Genomic DNA, 19,924 nt, shown 5'->3' on the forward strand with positions numbered 1-19,924 from the left:
TAGCAGCGGCGGCTGGAAGCTCCACCCACCTGCCCGGATGCTTCTGCGCATGTACAGAAGCGCTGCACGTGGGAGTGCACGTGCGCGCACGAGAGAACTGGTAGCAACAGGATTTGAAACTTGCCCCTGTGTTACAGAATCTGGAAGTCCTGCTAGAAATACTTTGAAACCTCCTCCCAGAGGGGAGCAACAGAAACAGACCATGAAGTGGGTGTGGGGGGTTTCTAACAATACTTTGATCTCTAAGCACATAGTGCTTATAAGCAGCATCCTGAATAACGGGAATCGAGCTTCCTGTAATCTTCTCGGCTGTCCTTACCACTCTCTGAATGGACTTTCTATCTTTTGTCATCTTGATTGCACCTTTTGTCTCTGAAGGATCTCAAGACTTCGTTCCAAGTCTAGTTTTCTACCATCACTATTGCCACTACTCTAGAATTCCTACTATAATGCTACTAGAACTAAGGAGAAATTTTCTGACAGTTAGAATAATTAATCAGTGGAATGATTTGCCTCCGGAAGTTGTGAGTGCTCCAATACTGGAGGTTTTAAGAAGAGACTGGACAGCCATTTGGCTGGAATGCTAGGGTCTCTTGCTTGAGTAGGGGGTTGGACTAGAAGACCTCCAAATGTTGTGGCTCCGTTACCTGAGCCTGTGTCATCGGCAGGAGAGGACTCCAAGAGTGAAGGAGAGGAGTTGGCAAGGCCTCCCTCTACAGGACCCTCCTCTCTGGCAATGCCTTCGGTGTCCGCTGAAGGGCAAGAGATAGGGCTGGGGCCAAGCACGTCCACGCAGCCACAAGTGGACAGTGATGAGGGTAATGAGTCTTGGCTGGATCCTCGGCAGCGTCGCAGAGATAAGCACACGCAACAGAAGAAAAGGCGTGCCAGACATTAGGCTGAGTCACTGGACCACACCCCACAGGGTATAAAAGGGGGTGAGGTGGCCATTCAGACTCTGTGACGGACAAAACTAACTACTATCGAGTCACATTGCATCTCTGGAAACAACATTATCGGCCTTGGATTTATTTTACGAACTGGACAATTCTTGACTGTGGGTATTTTGTTTATTGAGTAAAGTTCTTGGCAAGCAGCTACTGGGTTGCTGCCAAGCGTCTTATCGGAAGAATTGGTTGTCTGCCAATTTATTTAACCCCCAGCTGTCTGTTTGTGTGCGTGTGTGAGACGGGGACAGAATACCAAGGTCCCTTCCCACTCTGTTATTCTTCTTTAGCCATTCCATTTTATCATCAGGACAACCCTGGAAACTCAAGTGACAGAATCTGGTTCACAAATAACATTGACCTCTGAGATGGTTGGTTTGCTTCTGGGCTGAGAGTCGCCTGTAAAATCCATCCAGAATGAGGTAGCATTATGTGTGGCTTGGTTACCTATTATAACATGATTAAATCCTTCCTTAATAAGATGTGTCAACCAGGTCAGATGCTTACCCTGAACACCCAAGTAGTAATCTTATACTTGCATAAAATACTGGTATGCAAACAGTGCTGCTGTCAGGTTTCGATGTCATCTCAAATAAATTGCACTCCCAAACAATTAATCTTTGCTAAAATATTCCATTTATTGAATACGACAGATCTGGCCCTGACTTCGTCGTGGCCGATACTAACCCTCTGACCCCCAAACCCTTCCTTTTCCGTTCCCCAATTCTCATCTTCTCATTGGCCATCTTCCAAGTCAGTCTCCCCAGCTTCTGACCTCAGCCCACAGGAATGCCCCCTCCCATCCCATCTCCTAGGGGATATTATCTACAGAGAAAATAAGTAGGTGAAAAGTCAAGCCTCGTCTCCTCCTTTTTACGGCAGCATCAGAATGCTGACAGCTGCTTTGCTTGGAGTCTTTTTGCACATCCAGAAGGAATGAATGAACTTACCCTTGGAGATAACTGAAATTTTCCTAACTATGCGTCCAGAGAAAATTCTTTCTAACTGCTATGTTTCTTTACTGGATAAATGCCTGTAACTCTAAAAAAAAACCCAACATGATTTGTCCTAAGCAAAGCTTGTTATAGTAAACCTGGTATTAAACCATGATGAATAAAATAGTGAGTTATAACTAAGGTGGTATGGTCTACAGGTAAAATTACACTTGGAATACTGCATCCCGTTGTAATCAACATGACACAAAAATATGTTGAGGCTCTAGAAAGGATGCAGAGAAGAGCAGCAAAGCTAAAACATGAATGATTGTAGGAACTGGGTATGTCTAGTCTAACAAAGAAAAGGACTGGGGTGAAATGGAAGGATTCTTCCAATATTTGAGGGGCTGTGAGAGAGAGGAAGGGGTCGACTTATTCTCCATAGCATCTGAAGGCAGGACTAGAAGTAACAGATGGAATTTATCAAGGAGAGAATCAACCTAGAAATAAGGACAAATTTCCTGCCAGCGAGTGTTGGAAGAAATATCCTTCTGGGTTCGGCTCCAAGTGGGGAAAAAGATACTGGAAACATGGAGACTGCTTGGAAAGATGGTTTAATGGTGGACAGGATCGCATGGCTTGAGTTCCTGAACAGAAAAAGGGCCGAAATGCAGCGAGTCCCCGGGTTTTTATGCTCTCTCTGGCTTTGAATTTCCTGGGGCCCCAAAAGAGTATCCTGATTGGTTGTCAGACTCCCAGGAGGTGGGGGTCTTAGTTAGCCTTGCTGGCTGATGTAATCTTCCCAGGTGCCATGTGGTGAGTTTCTGTTGCTAGATGGGTCCCATTGTGTTGCAGATGAAGGTCCATTGACAAGGATTGAGTTTCTGCCTCTGGCCCATTAACAAAGGCAGGAAGGTGGGAGTTGCTTTGTCTTTAAGACATGTTTCTCCATTTCTCAACCAGGGAAACATAATATTCTGTCTTTTTAATATTTCCTAAAATATTTCATTCTTCCAGGAAAGGGGTGGATGCTAACTTCCTACACGAGAACAATTAATGACCCAGAAGTTGTGAGTGCTCCATCACTGGAGGCTTTTAAGAAGAGATTAGACAGCCTTTTGTCTGGAATTGTATAGGGTCTCCTGCAGGGGGTTGGACTAGAAGACCTCCAAGGTCCCTTCCAATTCTATTATTCTGTTAAACCTATCGTGAGAATAATTCAGGTGAGATCTAGAATGGACCACGGTAAAGATCTGTAAGAAATGTGGAAATTCATCCTGAGGCTGAGGCTCTATATATTTTCCTTCTCCACCCTTTTCCACACCTTATAATAACTCCAGGATTCAGCCTGGCTCTTTAATTCCTGTAGAAAAGAAAATAACAATTTACATTTTCGTTTTCCTAATCAAGCTGTTCTTCCTCTTTCCAATACAGTTCTGCAAACCGTCCCAGTCACAAGAGAACAGTGCTTATCTGCCTCATTACACAATATAGATTTTAAAAGTCAGATCCTTTTTTGGATCTACTATCGCAGGAAGGGTGACCACAGAGGTTTCCGCCCCCCCGCCCCCCACTGGAAGTGACTTGTTGTTAAATGCGTGAACATTGCAGAATCCCAGAGATTCAAGCATAGCTTGTGGAAAGTAGCACATCTGTGCAATCTCTGAAAAAAAGTTCAGAGAAGGACCATCCTTGTCTCTATTTTGTGGCTGTTTTCCTATTTGATCCCACATAGCATGTAACCAGCAAAAGGTATGTTCATTGCAAACACTGGAAGGTTAACATTTTATGTAATTTTAAATACGTTAAGGCTAGAATCCAGGGTATTTGTGGTAAGCCTCTCAGAATTGCTCGCTAGTGAGATGGGCGACATATACATTTAAGAAATAAATACAAATAAACAAATACAAATGTAATTGGGAATATGTTTTACTGAAGGGGCCATCTTGAGATGGCCCCAAATGATCACAATTTGAGATCCAATTGCTTTATTGTAGGATTTGCAAGTATCGCTGAGCTTTTGGAACTAACGTTTTAAAATCTTTTTAAAAAAATATAATTTGCAATGTAATCTCTACAGGCAGTATCACATGGATGCAAAAAAGGGTCGGTGACAAATTAAAATCTAAGCTTATCTGCAAATCGTACTCCTACTAAGCCATTCATATTCCTACTGTCTTACCTTGTTGGATTATATTATTTGAATATTGTACAAAATTTACTTCTGTCTCCTATCGTTTACCTGTCCTTTTATCCAGAGAGATGCCACGTTAAACCTGTTGCTATCAGACAATACCGTAGAATTCCCCTGCAATATTTTAGTGATGACCTACAGTGTATGGCTTTATCACTTAGGCCATGGGTAAATTCAGGGGAGATTATACAGAATCTGCCCAACCTAGACAGTGTAATAGAAGGTATTCAGTACTCACCTTGAAACAAAACAGGGGAAAATTTTCACATGAGTGGTCCCTTCCTGGTGGACTACAGTATTCTCCCCTCTGCCCCCATCCTGATGATGTTTCAGAAGGTGACAAAAATAATCCTCTTCAAGAGACTCTTCCAACTTGTTTTTATGGCAGCTACTGGCTACACCTTTATTTATAGATTCTAATAGAATCAGAATAGAGCTGGAAGGGATCTTGGAGGTCTTCTAATCCATCCTCCTGCTCAAACAGGAGATCCTATACCATTTCAGACAGGTGGCGGTCCAATGTCTTCTTAAAAACCTCCAGTGATGTCCACAATGTCTGAAGACAAAGCCATTCCATTGGCTAATTGTCCTCACTGTTAGGAAGTTTCTCCTTAATTCCAGGTTGCTTCTCTCCTTGATTAGTTTCCATTCATTGTTTCTTGTCCTGCCCTCTGGTGCTTTGCAAAATAAATTGACCCCCACTTCTTTGTGGCAGCCTCTCAAATACTGCAATTCTGCTATCATGTCCCCCTTAGACCTTCTTTTCTCTTGACTACTCAAACCCAAATCCTACAACCGTTCTCCAGGCCTTTAATCATCTTAGTTGCTCTTCTTTGCACTTTTTCCAAATAGTTTTTAAAAAAATATTTATTAATGTTATAGATCTTTTTATACATTTATCAAGTGTTTTTTATTTTATTTTAAGCCACCTAGAATCGGAAGGATAGGCTGTGTATAAAATTGGGCCTAGAAAGATAATTCATTGTGGCTGTTTAACTTGCAGGACTTTACACAGCTTGTGGTTCTTCGAATCAGATTTCAGAACAAGGGCACCAAGTTGAGAAACTTTTAACCAAGGTTGAGAGACACTTAGGTTGATCACTGTTACGCGCATGGAAGATGGTTTGGGTGAGCCTCCTATGCTCAACCACAATTTCCTGTTAACCTTTTTATTTTTGAGAAATGAGAATCGCAATAAAATAGTTGTGAGAATTAATAATAATAAGTTATTAAATGTATATGCTGCCTCTCATAGCAATTCTGGACTGAATGGACACATTTGGCCTGTTTTCATAAATCCCCGAAGGAAATTATTAACGCAAAGAAGAAACTGTGGGGTCCTTGGTGGTCTCTGAGCTTGGTTGTTTTTCTTACAGATTTTTCATTACCAAACTAGATAACATCATCAGTGCCAAAGGGAGTTGGATTTGCTCTCTTTTTATATACAAATGGCTTGTCCTATCAGTGTAAGTGGGAGTATTTTTGGTAGTTCCTTGATTAGGCTGTTGTTTACTGTTTGTCTGTCTGAATTAGTAGTTACTGCACACCAGAGCACTGCACACTAGAACAACTGGACACAAGAACAGTTTTTTTCCTGAACGCCGTCACTCTGCTAAACAAATAATTCCCTCAACACTGTCAAACTATTTACTAAGTCTGCATTACTATTATTATTAGTCTTCTCATCGTTCCCATCACCCATCTCCTTCCACTTATGACTGTATAACTGTAACTTTGTTGCTGGTATCCTTACGATTTATATTGATATTGTTTCCTGATTGCTTATTTGTACCCTATGACTATCATTAAGTGTTGTACCTTACGATTCTTGATGAACGTATCTTTTCTTTTATGTACATTGAGAGCATATGCACCAAGACAAATTCCTTGTAAAATTCTATTCTATTCTATTCTATTCTATTCTATTCTATTCTATTCTATTCTATTCTACTCTATTCTATTCTATTCTATTCTATTCTGATTTGAGTATTGTTTACTTCTTGTTTGTTGGTCTAGTATTAATCTTGGTGTTAATCTGTCCTTATCTGGGTGTTGATTGTGGGTGGGAAAGTGTTTTGTTTCCTATTTTGTTTTTCGACAGTGCAAACCACTAATATATAAAAAGAGAGCAACTCCCCACTTCCTTCTAGCATTGATGATATTACCTAGTTTGGTAATGAAACATTGGCAAGAAAACAATGAAGGGGAGACAGCACAAGGACCCCAGAGTTCAACCTTGAGCTTCAACTTTTCTCAAGAAGAAACTGTAATTTGCCTGTCTTATATGTTTTGCTGATAAAAGAAATTGATGTACCAACTTTCTAATTCCTTTAAAAAGAAGACAAAGAAAGATTTATATGTGCAATAGGAACGCAGCTAAGGAAAATGAATCAGAGGCTAAAACAACATATACATTGCATCAAACGTTACTTCCTTAATCAGCTTTTCTTGAACAAGCTGCAGTCAGATGGGTGTCTGTGTGGCAGACTAATATGTAAAATACAATCTACAAATCATAACATGGATTCACAGAATGCATTGAGCTAAAGCAAAGCAAACATCTTCGTAAGAGTCTTCACTCATCTAGCTAAGCCAATAGTGATCTAATTTGTGAGCAAATCCTTCATACTTAGGGTATACCGTGTTGTGTGAATCCAACCATTGTGATCTGCAAACCATAATTCATGGCTTAGAATGCATGATCTCAGCCAATGATAAATTAGGATTCGATATCCACAGACCGATACTTTTTCATTTGCTTGCTTAACTCCAAATCATTTTCAGTGTTTGTGGAGCCACTGAGTAGCTCTCTAAGTGTTTCTTCCGGATAATTTAGAACATCCTGATTCTCTAATGTTCCTTCTTACCATCCTGGGGTTTTGTAATGGATTGCCAAATTAATAGGATTATAGAATATGTTTTGCTTAGCATTAGTGGCAGGGCAGAAAAGCAAAAGCAAAAATTTAATCCCTGTAAGAGACGCTTTCCAGACGTTTTAGATTATAAATACCAGAATTCCTACATACTGACCATGCTGATGTGGGAATTCTGGAATCCAATAAACCAGGAAGATCTCGGTTTAAAGAAGGCTGAGGATATTTTGCTCTAATCTTAACCGAGGTACAATGAATTAAACAACCGAATGTGTTTTCTCTTTCCTTCTCTAAATAACTTCTCCGTGTATTTTTTTTTCTTTTTAAAGGCATTTTCTCTGTGTAGTCTTTTTTGAAGATTTGTCTTCTGAGCCACCATGCTGGCAGAAAGCTTCATAACTGTCTTCGCCTATAAAAGCGAGCCTTTTGACTCCTGCCAAGGCCGGTTGCTGAAACCCGTTGGACAAGAAACTTGGCAAGGCCAGTTTGCAAATACGGATGAAAATGAACAGCTCTTTACGAAATCCAGCCGAGCAGCAGCTGAGAAGGTGGCGGAGATTCATGGCAGAAACATGGATCCAAAACGTCATCAGCAGATCCCTGGACAAGATGCACCAAGGAACAAAACCCACAAAATACCCCTGTCCGTTCCTCAGCGCGTACCAGTTCAAGAGCAGCACTGTAGGAAAGAGCTGGATTTGTACAGATCTTGGTCATGCCAAAGTCTTTATCAGAATTATCCCGATCTGCATATCGGAGGAGATCATATCGCTGACCATACCCGTGATTCCGATCACATCGTGGACCAGACTTATAACGAATTGTCTGGTCCCATGTTCTTGTCGACGGATCTCCCCTTAGATACTCCCTTCCCATTACAGAAACCCAGGGGGCTAAAGTTGGGGCACGGGGACGATGTCGGGGAGAACAGCCTGGCTCTCCGCAAGGAACCCCTATCTAACTCGTTACTTAACAATCACATGGAAAAGGAAATCCAGGAAGTCTATAAACAGTTTTGGGAAGAGAAGTTGACTCACTGCAATTCCATCACCCACTGCCTGATGTCGAATGGCCTGATGAGTAATCTCGGTGAGGCCCACCACCCACTGTCTCATGGACACCAACAAACGCTGTTGCACTCTCTGGCTCGTCTGGGTTTGCACAACAACACTAGCGGTGGAAACAGCAGTGAATTTAGCACGCCAAATTTGCAGATCTCCGCCCCGCTTTGCAAGAGAAAATGTCTGTGATGCAACGTGCACCACGAGGGAAAGCAATTGATTCTTTAAAAAACAAACAAAACAAATGGGACAGTCTTTGGTTAACAGCAATAGCACCTAGACTTATACAGTGCTTTACAGCCCTCTCTAAGTGGTCTACAGAGTCAGCATATTTTCACCCAACAATTTGGGTCCTCATTTTATCCACCTCGGAAGGATGGAAGGCTGAGTCAACTTTAATAATAGAGTGGACAAGCTTTGATGGGCAAGATTTACACTTAAGTTTCTGGAAGGTGACAACTGACAAGTATAGCATTGGCAAGGTGACAACCTATATACAATGGAGTCCTATGGTGTATATTAAAAAATTTGAGAACGTCTTGGAAGAAACCTAGGCATTACATTAGGGTTTATGCTGCATTTGTGTATCAGTGATTTTTAGCTAATAACAAAACAACAGATAAACAGAATGACAAAGTTGGAAGGGACCTTGGAGGTCTTCTAGTCCAATCCCCTGCTCAAGCATGAAACCCTATACCTTTTCAGACGAATGGTTATCCAATCTCTTCTTAAAAACCTCCATTGTTGGAGCACTTACAATTTCTGGAGGCAAGTTGTTCCACTGATTAATTGTTCTCACTGTCAGGAAATTTCTCCTTAGTTCTAGGAGAGGAATTCTAGAGTAGTGGTAATAGTGATGGTAGAAAAGTAGGAACTATTTTTGACCCTGACTTAATTCTAAAGTGTACAATATTCTTTAAGGTGTTGTAGGACATTAGCAATAAGAGACTTACTCTCTTGGGAGAGTTGTAATTGTTTAAGGATTGGATTACAAACATACCTGCTTCCATCCCCTCCTTTTGTTTTGGCATTTCAAAAACATTGTCCTGTAAAGTTGATATATTTCTCCAGAAATATATGGAAAAATAATCAGGAATATATTCTGGAAAAAGTGAAATGCATTTGGAGAAAGTTGTGAAGGATTCTAGTGGAAATTGTAGAATTTTTCATGGCAAGATATTTATGAAATCATAACATGACCTTAAAACTTGTGACATTAATTTTCCGGTTAAAAAAAAAGATAGGGGAACAGAAACAAACTGGATTTCTGCTTTCTGACATGTCAGTTTCTAACCACTTAATATAATTCATTGTTGATCCATTTTTCCCCCTGAAATGGAAATATGACTCAGGACTTTATACAGTTCTAATGGAAAGTTCTTAGATACTAACAAAGCAGTTTTTAGACTCTTTAATGAATTGATCCATACTAACTGGCCGTATCTTTTCTTTTACAAATTTCCCAAATACTCTTCTATCCTCAAAAGCTTGGATTTCTTTGCTTGAATGGGTTTTACTCCATTTCTGGATTTTTTTAAAAAAAAATTGTTAAAATAATGAAATACAAAATGAAGTCTACAATAAAAAGTGGCAACCCAATGGAGAAAAAAACAACAGCATTATCATCATAAATGAACTATTGTAGATATAACAAAAACAACAGTTAAAATACAATAGAACCTTTATTGGTCATTTTGGCCATTTCACAAATATAAAACAAATTACAAACATACAAATAGATACAAAGAAAACAAAAGAACATGCTTGTAGTAAATCATCACCCCTATAGTTAACCCCAGTCTGATCTAAATCGATTTAGAGTTTAGAATATAGTTTCTATTCTGTTCAATTAAAAAAAGAAACGTTCCTTATGATAAGCATAAATATGTATATGGAATTAAGTCCATTGTTGAGCTTATCATTAAGTTTGGATCTTACAGTCACATAATGTGTCTTTTTCTCATTTTTAAAAAACAAAAGCTTTCCAGAAATAATAACACATAGTATGGATCCATCCTTTAAAATCAAGAGAGTAACTTTTTTTTCCTGATGTGTGTGTGTGTCTGTGTATGGATGGTTGGATGGATAGATTGGATGGATAGACAGACAGACAGACAGACAGACAGACAGACAGACAGACAGACAGACAGACAGACCAACCTCAAGTTCAACCAAATGAAAGTTGTTCCTAAGATAACTTCCATATTTTAGTGATTAGGACACTGAAATTCTCAAAACATTTCTTCTTATAACAAGTAATGTGTGCATTAACATGTATATTGATTGGAAACCAAACCGAAGTTGTAATGGAAGGAGACTGAATCATCTGCCTTAAAGAACCTTCAAAGATCTCACACCACCAACTCCATCTCAGCAGCTGTGACTAGTGGTCAGTTTCACAATGAAACAAAGTACCACGGACAAGGGAGCGAAATAAGCTATAGGAGAGCGAATAAGCACTACAGGCCAATGGAGGAGAATATTTGTAGCTCAGGGTTGAAATGAAAGGTCCTCAATGATCTCTGAGCTTGGTTGTTTTCTCACAGACGTTTCATTACCCAAACTAAGTAACATCATCAGGGCTGGAGCACCAGCACTGATAATGTTATCTAGTTTGGTAATGAAACATCTGAAAAAAACCGACCAAGCTCAGAGAGCACCAACGACCTCTCTAACACTACAGGGTTACAAAGGCAAATAATTATGCTCTAAGTGTACTGTGTCTTCTCTGGTTTTTTTTTTTTTTTTTAATTTGATTTATATGCTGCCCTTCTCTGGAGACTCAGGGCGGCTTACAGTGCGTTAAGCAATAGCCTTCATACTTTTGTATATTTTATACAAAGTCAGCTTATTGCCCCCACAAACTGGGTCCTCAATTTACCTACCTTAGAAAGGATGGAAGGCTGAGTCAACCTTGAGCCTGGCAAGATTCGATCTTACTTTAATTGCAGACAGCTGGTGTTAAATTACAGTGCCTTTGTCTGCAGAGCTATTCAGGCTCGTTACCAAGAACAGTGTTCTTGACTGTTTCCATTTTTCTGCCTCCAGATGTAGGGGAGTTCGCTTGGCTGTAATTCTTAGAATTTTTAGAAGTTTAAAGTATGCCATAAAATAGAGATGGAAGTAGTTCAGAGAGAGAGAGAGAGAGAGAGAGAGATACCTGTTCTGCCCCAGCTATGGATCCCAAAGAACACAGCACACACAAACTCTGAACAAAACTTAGTTTACTCAAATAATGCAGTTTTAGCAAATGCTGGCTGTTAATAAGCGTTCTTAACAGCCTGCCAGAATTCCACAGATAAGATAGTCAGAGTCTTACTGGAGTTGGCAGAAAGCCCAGAAACAAGGTTGCAGAGAAATCCCGACGCGATGATTAGCGAACTAAAGTTGTTTCCTGCAGCTTGTTGCAAGCTGCGTTCTTTCTTAAATAGGCTAAGGGCGTGGCCAATTAACCCCAAGCCTTACTCTCGAGGAGACCTCCTCCTGAGGAACCACTCCTGCTCTGCGTGCCCGTGCATTGAGAAGAGGCTCCTCCTCTTCATCCTCTTCACTTAAAGGAACCTCTGGAGGTTCTGAAGGCCCTGACTGAATCCCTGCCTCTGGTACTACATCTTCTTCAGCCTCCTCGCTGTCTAACTCAAGCGCCGGCTGCACAGGCTGCTGGCGCAGCACCACGCCAGCCTCCTCGTCGTCGGGATCAGCAACAATCTGTGCAGGCCGCTGGCGGGCCACAACAATACTTTTCAACTGCTTGAAGATCACAGATGCTGACAAATATCTCCCCATTTATCAAAACAAGAAACTGGATGCATTTTTTTTTCTTTGCCAATATTATTATGCTAGCCATAATAATGTTAATTCCTAGGATGCTAGTCCAGCAATATAAAATACCATATCGGTGGGAGAAGTATGCCTTCCCTTTAGTTGTATCTCTTCCCTGTTTAGAAATCCTTTTGTTCTGCTCTAAACCTGGGGAGAAGGAGGGCATGCATAAAGCACAATGAGTAAATAATCTAGAATGGTTCATAGATTTTTGTTTTTAAACCCTCTGGCATGTTTGGTCTTTATTAGAAAAACAACGTGACTGCAGTAGAATAGCTGGGATTGTAGGGCAGAAGTTTGAAGGACTCAATCTATGTCCCCTGAAGCTCTCTGGGTCTTTATGCTTTGGCCACACCTCCTGCGCCAGGTGACAATTTGATAAGAGAATAACAGAGTTGGAAGGGACCCTTGGAGATCTTCTAGTCCAACCCCGTGCTCAGGCAGGACCCATTCTGGACAAAAAGCTGTTCACTCTCTTCTTAAAAACCTCCAGTGTTGGAGCACCCATAACTTCTGAAGGCAAGTCATTCCACTAATTAATTGTTCTAACTGTCAGGAAATTTATCCCTAGATCTAGGTTGCTTCTCTCCTTAGTTTCCATCCGTTGCTTCTTTTCCTGCCTTCAGGTGCTTTGGAGAACAGGTTGACCCCCTCTTCTTTGTGGCAGCCCCTTAGACATTGGGACCTTACCTGGCATCTATCCCTAAGACGGGGTGAAATCCAGCAGGTTCTGACAGGTTCTGGAGACCCGGCAGTGGAAAGATAGTACAGAGCCTTGATAGTACAGTGCCTTGATAGTACAGTGGTCTACGCACCCTGTTATTAACACAGCTGCCTGCAATTTACTGCTGGTTCGAATCTCTCCAAGGCTCAAGGTTGACTCAGCCTTCCATCCTTTCTAAGGTAGGTGAAATGAGGACCCAGTTTGTCGGGGCAATAAGCTGACTTTGTATAAATATACAAAAGAATGAAGGCTATTGCTGAGCACATTGTAAGCCACCCTGAGTCTCCGGAGAAGGGCGGCATATAAATCAAATTAAAAAAAAAAATTTGAGTAGTTTGGAGAACCAGCAAATACCACCTCTGGCTGGTCCCAGAGTGGGATGGGAATGGAGATTTTGCAATATCTTCCCCTGCCATGCCCACCAAGCCACGCCCACCAAGCCACACCACGCCCACCAAGCCACGCCCACAGAACCGGTAGGAAAAAAAATTGAATTTGACCACTGTCCTAAGCCCATGAATGGATGCTCTCAAATTCCCTGCTTCCTTTGTAGCAATTCAAAGGTCAGATTTTAGCAAATGAAATAATTTCTGTCATACAAACTGCTGACAGTTAGAGGCATGGCAGCCTTTGGCCATCTCTTTGAGAAATAGGGCAATCTCACAGAAGGTTAACAAAATGAAACTTTATTTTAAACAAAATAAAATATATCAAAACCCCTTGTTAACTTGAAACAATGTTCATTTGTTGAAGAGGTCCGGTTACACAGAAAAGAAAGGGAAATACACACACACACACAAATATGTTTTTCTATGCAAATAGCAAGATGGGCTCTTCTGTCACTAACTGCCTTCTACAGATCTAAGTGAAAAATTTTACTGCTTCAGATTTCCAAATGGAGAGATGGTCAAATTATTAGTGATGGAAAGTTGGGATGGAAATAAGTCTTCATGAAAAAAATCCCTAATGCTTGAAGTTCTACCATGCTTCTTAATTTCTAAAGATGACTAAACGAATCTTTAGCCTTACCCTATACAGCAAACAGAAATCAACATTGGAATGCCCTGCTCCAGACAATTTTACCTATTTTCTACCAAATTAGAAGCAAAAATATTTTATCTATTGTTACAGCTCCTTGGAGATTCAAAATTTTTCTGGTTGGATGACGAAAATCTGTGTTCCCTTTTCTGCCTCTTTCTCTGGTTTGTCAAGAATTCTGCTCTCATTTTTAAATATCTCTCTCTCTCTCTCTCTCCCCTCCCTCTCCCTCCCTCCCCCTCTATCTTTCTCTCTTTCTCTCTCTCCCTCCCTCTTTCTCTCCCTCTCTCTTTCCCTCCCTCCTTCCCTCCCTCCCTCTATCTCTTTCTTTCTCTCTCTCTCTCTCCCTCCCTCTTTCTCTCCCTCTCTCCCTCCCTCTTTCTCTCCCTCTCTCCCTCTCTCTCTTTCCCTCCTTCTTTCCCTCCCCCTCTCTCTCCCTCCCTCGCTTTCTCTGCCCCCCCTCTCTTTCCCTCCCCTCCCTCTCATAATTTATTCATGGCAAAGAACAGCTCTTCCCTGTGATTTTCTATGGAGCATCTGAGCCTCTCTGGCACTACCTTACATTCATAACACGTTATTCATTTTCTTTCTCACTATAAATTCAAAGTGGCTTGCAAAAAAAAAAAGAAAAGAAAAAACCTTAACCAAACACAATGAATAAACAATGCAGATTATTTAGAACAGATGTTTCATTCGTTTCAAGCGTTTCTAATCCATGTATTTCTCCGCAGGGGGTGTGTGTTTACACAATAATAAATGCAGCACGAGACAGTTTGGTGGTATGGTTCAAGGCACCAGGCTAGAAACCAGGAGGCGCCGAGTTCTAGTCCTGCCTTAAGGCAGGATAAGTCATTGAGCCCTAGGAAGAAGGCAATTCACCTATGATGACGTCCGGGTCAGTGGGTGGAGCCTCCTACCAGTTTTACTACTGGTTCTTGCGAACCGGTCAGAACCGAAGGCAACCCACCACTGCCAAGAGTCAACAGTGACTTGAAGTCCCCCACCCCCAGGACAGAATAGAGTAAAATTTAAAAAACTGACTACTTCAGTTTAAACCGCAACAATACACGAGCACACAATAGATACAAACTTATTGTAAACCACTCCAAACTCGATTGCAGAAAATACAACTTCAGCAACAGTGTGGTCAATGCCTGGAATGCACAACCTGACTCTGTGGTTTCATCCCCAAACCCCAAAAACTTTAACCTTAGATTGTCTACTGTTCACCACACCCTATTCCTAAGAGGTCTGTAAAGGGGTGTGTGCATAATAATAATAATAATAATAATAATAATAATAATAATAATAATAATAATAATAATAATAATAATATGCACCAGGGTGCCTACCGTCCCTCTCCTACTGTCCCCATTTATTTGTATCCATTTTCTGTATTCATAATCATGTTTATACTTATATCTGTTATCTTATACATGCTTGACACAATAAATAAATAAAATAAATAAATAAAAATAAAAATAAAATAAACATTTTGCAGCTATCTGATTCTGAGATCCAATATTAAAACAGACTCTGAAGGCAACTGATCTTTTCTAATGAAAGAGAGAATTCCATATTTTTGGTAATATCAACATTTCCATTATTGTCTTGGTCGCCATTTAGCCCTTCTGAACGTGATGAGCACCTCAGTTGGGCAAGTAGGATTGTCTCGAGAGTTTGACCCACACCTTCTTCTTCCCTCTTCCCAAGCGCCAATCCCCTTTTGGTGACCCTGCACGGAGTGTCTCCAAATTTCTGCCACGGGTTTGTGAAAAAAAAAATCACCACCGTATTTTCCCATCGTTTCGAAGGGGGCTGGAAACGCACCACCAAATGGAGCGAAAACTCTAGAGGGGGAATCTCCCAACCTTTTCAAAAGAGAGAGAGAGAGAGAGAGAGAGAGAAAGCTTAATCTGGTCCAGGAAGATAACTAAATACCCCATGTGTGTGGGATGAACTCATTCATTTTGTGTTGGCTTTTGTGTGTTCTTTCTCCACCTTCCACCTCTCCCAATAGCTGCTGTTTCCAGCAATGGGGTCCCACCGGGAGCTGAAAGAGATTTGGTTGAGAAAAAAGCTGAATAGATTTTTTTTAATCCTTCTCTTCTGGCCTGAAATCCTTTCTCTGTTCCTTCGCGTCTGGGGGTGTGGGGTGTGGGGTGGGGTTCAGAGGCTAATCTGCTTTTCCAAACAGATTTGCCACACTCCTATTATTTTGATCCTTGGGTACTGTTGTGAAGAGCTTGTTAGTGTTGCATGGATGGCTGTGAACACAAGAGGGCAGCACAGAAATGCAGACGTGCAGGAATCCCCTTTGTTGTACGTTTTCGTCGAATCCGAGGGCCTTGGAGGTCTTCTAGTCCACTCCTCTGCTCAAGGTAGAGGACATATACCACTGTTGGAAGAAACGTCTTTCTGGGTTCAATTCCAAGTGGGGCAGTGGTGGGTTGCTCCCGGTTCAGCCCGGTTCGGGCGAGCCGGTAGCAGGGGTGGGTTCTAAATTTTTTTACTACCGGTTCTGTGGGTGTGGCTTATTTTGTGGGCGTGGTTTGATAGTCATGTGACAATTCTTTAGGATTTAGTAGAGGTACTGGTCTACCAGGCTTTTAACTGCTTGCAGAGCTGTACTGGTCTACCCATTTGTTTTTGGAGGCACCGGTCTACTCATTTGTTTTTGGAGGCACCGGTCTACCCATTTGTTTTTGGAGCATTCCGGTCTACTCATTTGTTTTTGGAGGCGCCGGTCTACCCATTTGTTTTTGGAGGCACTGGTCTACCACCACACTGCCTTTTAACACTGATCAGCTGTAGGGCGGCCCTTTGAAGCCCTGCGGCAAGAGTTTAAACCGGTTTTTTCTTTCTAGCTGATCAGCTGGGACTCAGGAGGCAGCGAATAGATTGGGGGTGGGGCCAAATAAAAGGTAAGAATAATGCCAGATAATCCACTCCAGGGGGAAGGATACTGCAAAATTTCCATTCCCTCCCCACTCCCGGGGGAAGGATATTGCAAAATCTCCATTCCCACCCCACTCCAGGGGGAAGGATCTTGCAAAATCCCCATTCCCTCCCCACTCCAGGGGGAAGGATACTGCAAAATTCCCATTCCCTCCCCACTCCAGGGGGAAGGATATTGCAAAATCCCCATTCCTACCCCACTCTGGAGCCAGCCAGAGGTGGTATTTGTCGGTTCTCCGAACTACTCAAAATTTCCGCTGCCGGTTCTCCAGAACCTGTCAGAACCGGCTGAATAGCAACCCTGGTTGGAGAATCCGTGATTTAGAATCTTCTGATTTGGCCATATGAGAAAAGGAATTGTTCAGATAAATAACCCCCTTGGAAAATGGACGGTCATGTCACAGCTACAAATTCACTCAGAAGTGACAGGAAATGGATGTCAGGGTGGGTTTGCTGACCCCCGCCGGAGCTCGCTTTCTAAAACGGCTTCCCGGGAACCAGCCAGATGGAAGCCGAGTGCTGATTTGCATACATAATCATATTTATGTTAAACAGACCGATTGAGCGCAAGCGTGTTGGTAAACAAGGCTGACAAACAGCAATCTGGTTAAAATTACCCCGAGCGTTATAGCGTATTTGCATTTAGTGGAGGGTGTGTAAAAACGTTGGGCGATAACGAGGCAGCCTTCGTTAGGGGGTCTCACAAGGTCTTTGGGATCAAAGGATCTGGTGACCAGTTGGGCTGGCTGGGGAAGATGGGAGTTTGGAATTTAAGGCCCCTGGAAAGTGTCCATAGTTCAGTTATGGCACTAGCGAGTAAATGAAGAGAAAACCGTGTTAAGGGAAAGCGAATGGCATTTGGGTTATTCTTTAAAATAGACTTCTCTTTCCTATTTTCCCCAAATCTAGTATGCATCACTAGTTTTGGGGCATAATCCCCAGCACCCCCCTTTTTTTCAACCCCCCTGGTTTCCTGTATTTATTTGAACTACAACAAGTAGAAGATATGATTGATTGATTAAATTTGTATACTGGCCTTCTCTGCCCCCCCGCCCCTCCCCCAGGTCAAACACAACCCTGATGTGGCCCTCAATGAAATTGAGTTTGACACCCCTGTATTAACATCTAGGTGGCTCAGTGGCTAAGACGCTGAGCTTGTCGATCAGAAAGGTCGGCAGTTTCGGCAGTTCGAATCCCTAGTACAGGTCTTCTGTGTGAGCAGGGGGTTGGACTAGATGACCCGCAAGGTCCCTTCCAACTCTGTTACTGTTTTGTTTTTTTTTAAATTTGATTTATATGCCGCCCTTCTCTGGAGACTCAGGGCGGCTTATAGTGCGTTAAGCAATAGCCTTCATACTTTTGTATATTTATACAAAGTCAGCTTATTTCCCCCACAAACTGGGTCCTCAATTTACCTACCTTAGAAAGGACGGAAGGCTGAGTCGACCTTGAGCCTGGCGAGATTCGATCTTACTTTAATTGCAGACAGCTGGTGTTAAATTACAGTGCTTCTGTCTGTTGAGCTATCCAGGCTCTTACTGTTATTATTATGTCAATTTCTGCAAAAGCTTTTGGGAGGGTGATTTCCCTTTCACTATCCTGGTTAATAAGCAAATATAAGCTACTCAGAGGAAAGTTTTTTTAAAAAAAGATAATTTATGTTAGGCAGCTGTTTACAGCGTTCCTTGTTTGTTTACAGCATTTCTGTTCTATGTTTTTGGTGTCTCTCGTGGAGCAAATGATTACATTATTTTTTTGATTACATTATTTATTGATTACATTATTTTTTTTTAAAAAAAAACCATTACACAACCTTTCTCACTGTGTCTTTCTCTCTCTCTCTTGTGACATGCATGTAATGTCATTGATTTAACAAAGATCAGGATGAAAATGCATCGCCAGAGGAGATAAAGATTGATTCTGGCATTTCAGCATCAGTTAGATTCATCTGAAATGACTTTGGTTAACCAAAAGCATTTTGTACCGAGAAAGCAGGTAGGGCGAGAGGTCTGAAATCTCTTTCAGAAGCCCTCTCGGTCTGCACCTTTTGATCCCACCTCTCTGCATTACCTAATGGTTTGGATGGTCTTGCTTCCTTCATCTATCTTACGGAAAGAACCTAATCTGGTATCTCCCTATAACACTGGCGTGCATGAGAAAGGGGCCTCTCACCAGATGTGGCGCGTTATTGAGAGTAAAAGGGTGAAGATAAAGAAAGGAAGGAAGGAAGGAAGGAAGGAAGGAAGGAAGGAAGGAAGGAAGGAAAGATGGAAGGAAGGAAGATAGGAAGGAAGACAGGAAGGAAGGAAGATAGGAAGGAAGGAAGGGAGGAAGGAAGGAAGATAGGAAGGAGGACAGGAAGGAAGGAAGGAAGATAGGAAGGAAGGAAAATAGGAAGGAAGGAAGGAAGATAGATAGATAGGACTGAAGATAGGAAGGAAGATAGGAAGGAAGGAAGATAGGAAGGAAGGAAAATAGGAAGGAAGGAAGATAGGACTGAAGATAGGAAGGAAGGAAGGTAGGAAGGAAGATAGGAAGGAAGGAAGATAGATAGGACTGAAGATAGGAAGGAAGGAAGATAGGAAGATAGGAAGGAAGATAGGAAGGAAGATAGGAAGGAAGATAGCAAGATAGGAAGGAAGAAAGAAAGAGGAAAGAAGGAAGGAAGAAAGAAAGAAAGAGGAAAGAAGGAAGGAAGAAAGGAAGGAAGGAAGGAAAAGAGGGAGGATCAGGATCAGAATGAATCAGAATAGAGCTTAGATTTAGACTTAGAATACTTTATTGCCACTTGGAGATCCTATAAAATTTCAAACAACAGGCTTTCTTCATATGTTTTAGTCTCCAGGAGAATAGAAATAGAAATAGAATAGCAAGGGACTTTGGAGGTCTTCTAGTCCAGCCCCCTGTTCAAGCAGGAGAACCTATACCATTTCAGATAAGAGACTGTCTAGATTCTTCTTAAAAACCACCAGTGATGGAGCACCCACAATTTCTGGAGGCAAGCTGTTCCACTGGTTAATTGTCCTTATTGTCAGGAAGTTTCTCCTTAATTCCAGGTTGCTTCTCTCTTTGATTAGTTCCCAACCATTATTTCTTGTCCTGCACTCCAGAGCTTTGGAGAATATTTTGATCCCCCGCCCTCTTCTTTGGGGCAGCCCCTCAAATACTGGGATAATGCTATCATGTCACCCCTAATTCTTCTTTTCTTTAGTTGCTCTTCTCTGAACTTTTTCCAGGGTCTCACTCTCAACATCTTTTTTGTAGCATGGTGACCAAAACTGATTGTGGTATTCCAGGTGTGGCCTTCCTAGGATTTTATACTCTGCTTAACAACTAATTCCCACAACACTGTCAAATAATTTACTAAGACTG

At 41.6% G+C, this 19,924-nt stretch overlaps 1 protein-coding gene across 1 annotated transcript; it reads left to right on the forward strand.

Annotated features, from left to right (window-relative positions):
• Positions 1 to 3,533: 3,533 nt before the first annotated feature.
• LOC117675897 (TLR adapter interacting with SLC15A4 on the lysosome-like) lies at positions 3,534 to 9,611 on the forward strand. The gene is made up of 2 exons (XM_034434958.3): positions 3,534 to 3,634; positions 7,279 to 9,611. The coding sequence occupies exon 2, from the start codon at positions 7,327 to 7,329 to the stop codon at positions 8,197 to 8,199; it is 873 nt and encodes a 290-aa protein (XP_034290849.1). The 5' UTR covers positions 3,534 to 3,634; positions 7,279 to 7,326; the 3' UTR covers positions 8,200 to 9,611.
• The last annotated feature ends 10,313 nt before the right edge of the window (positions 9,612 to 19,924 follow it).

Source organism: Pantherophis guttatus, chromosome 12 (assembly GCF_059756535.1).
Source record: "Pantherophis guttatus breed Tessera chromosome 12, ASM5975653v1, whole genome shotgun sequence".
Taxonomy (NCBI): Eukaryota; Metazoa; Chordata; class Lepidosauria; order Squamata; family Colubridae; genus Pantherophis; species Pantherophis guttatus.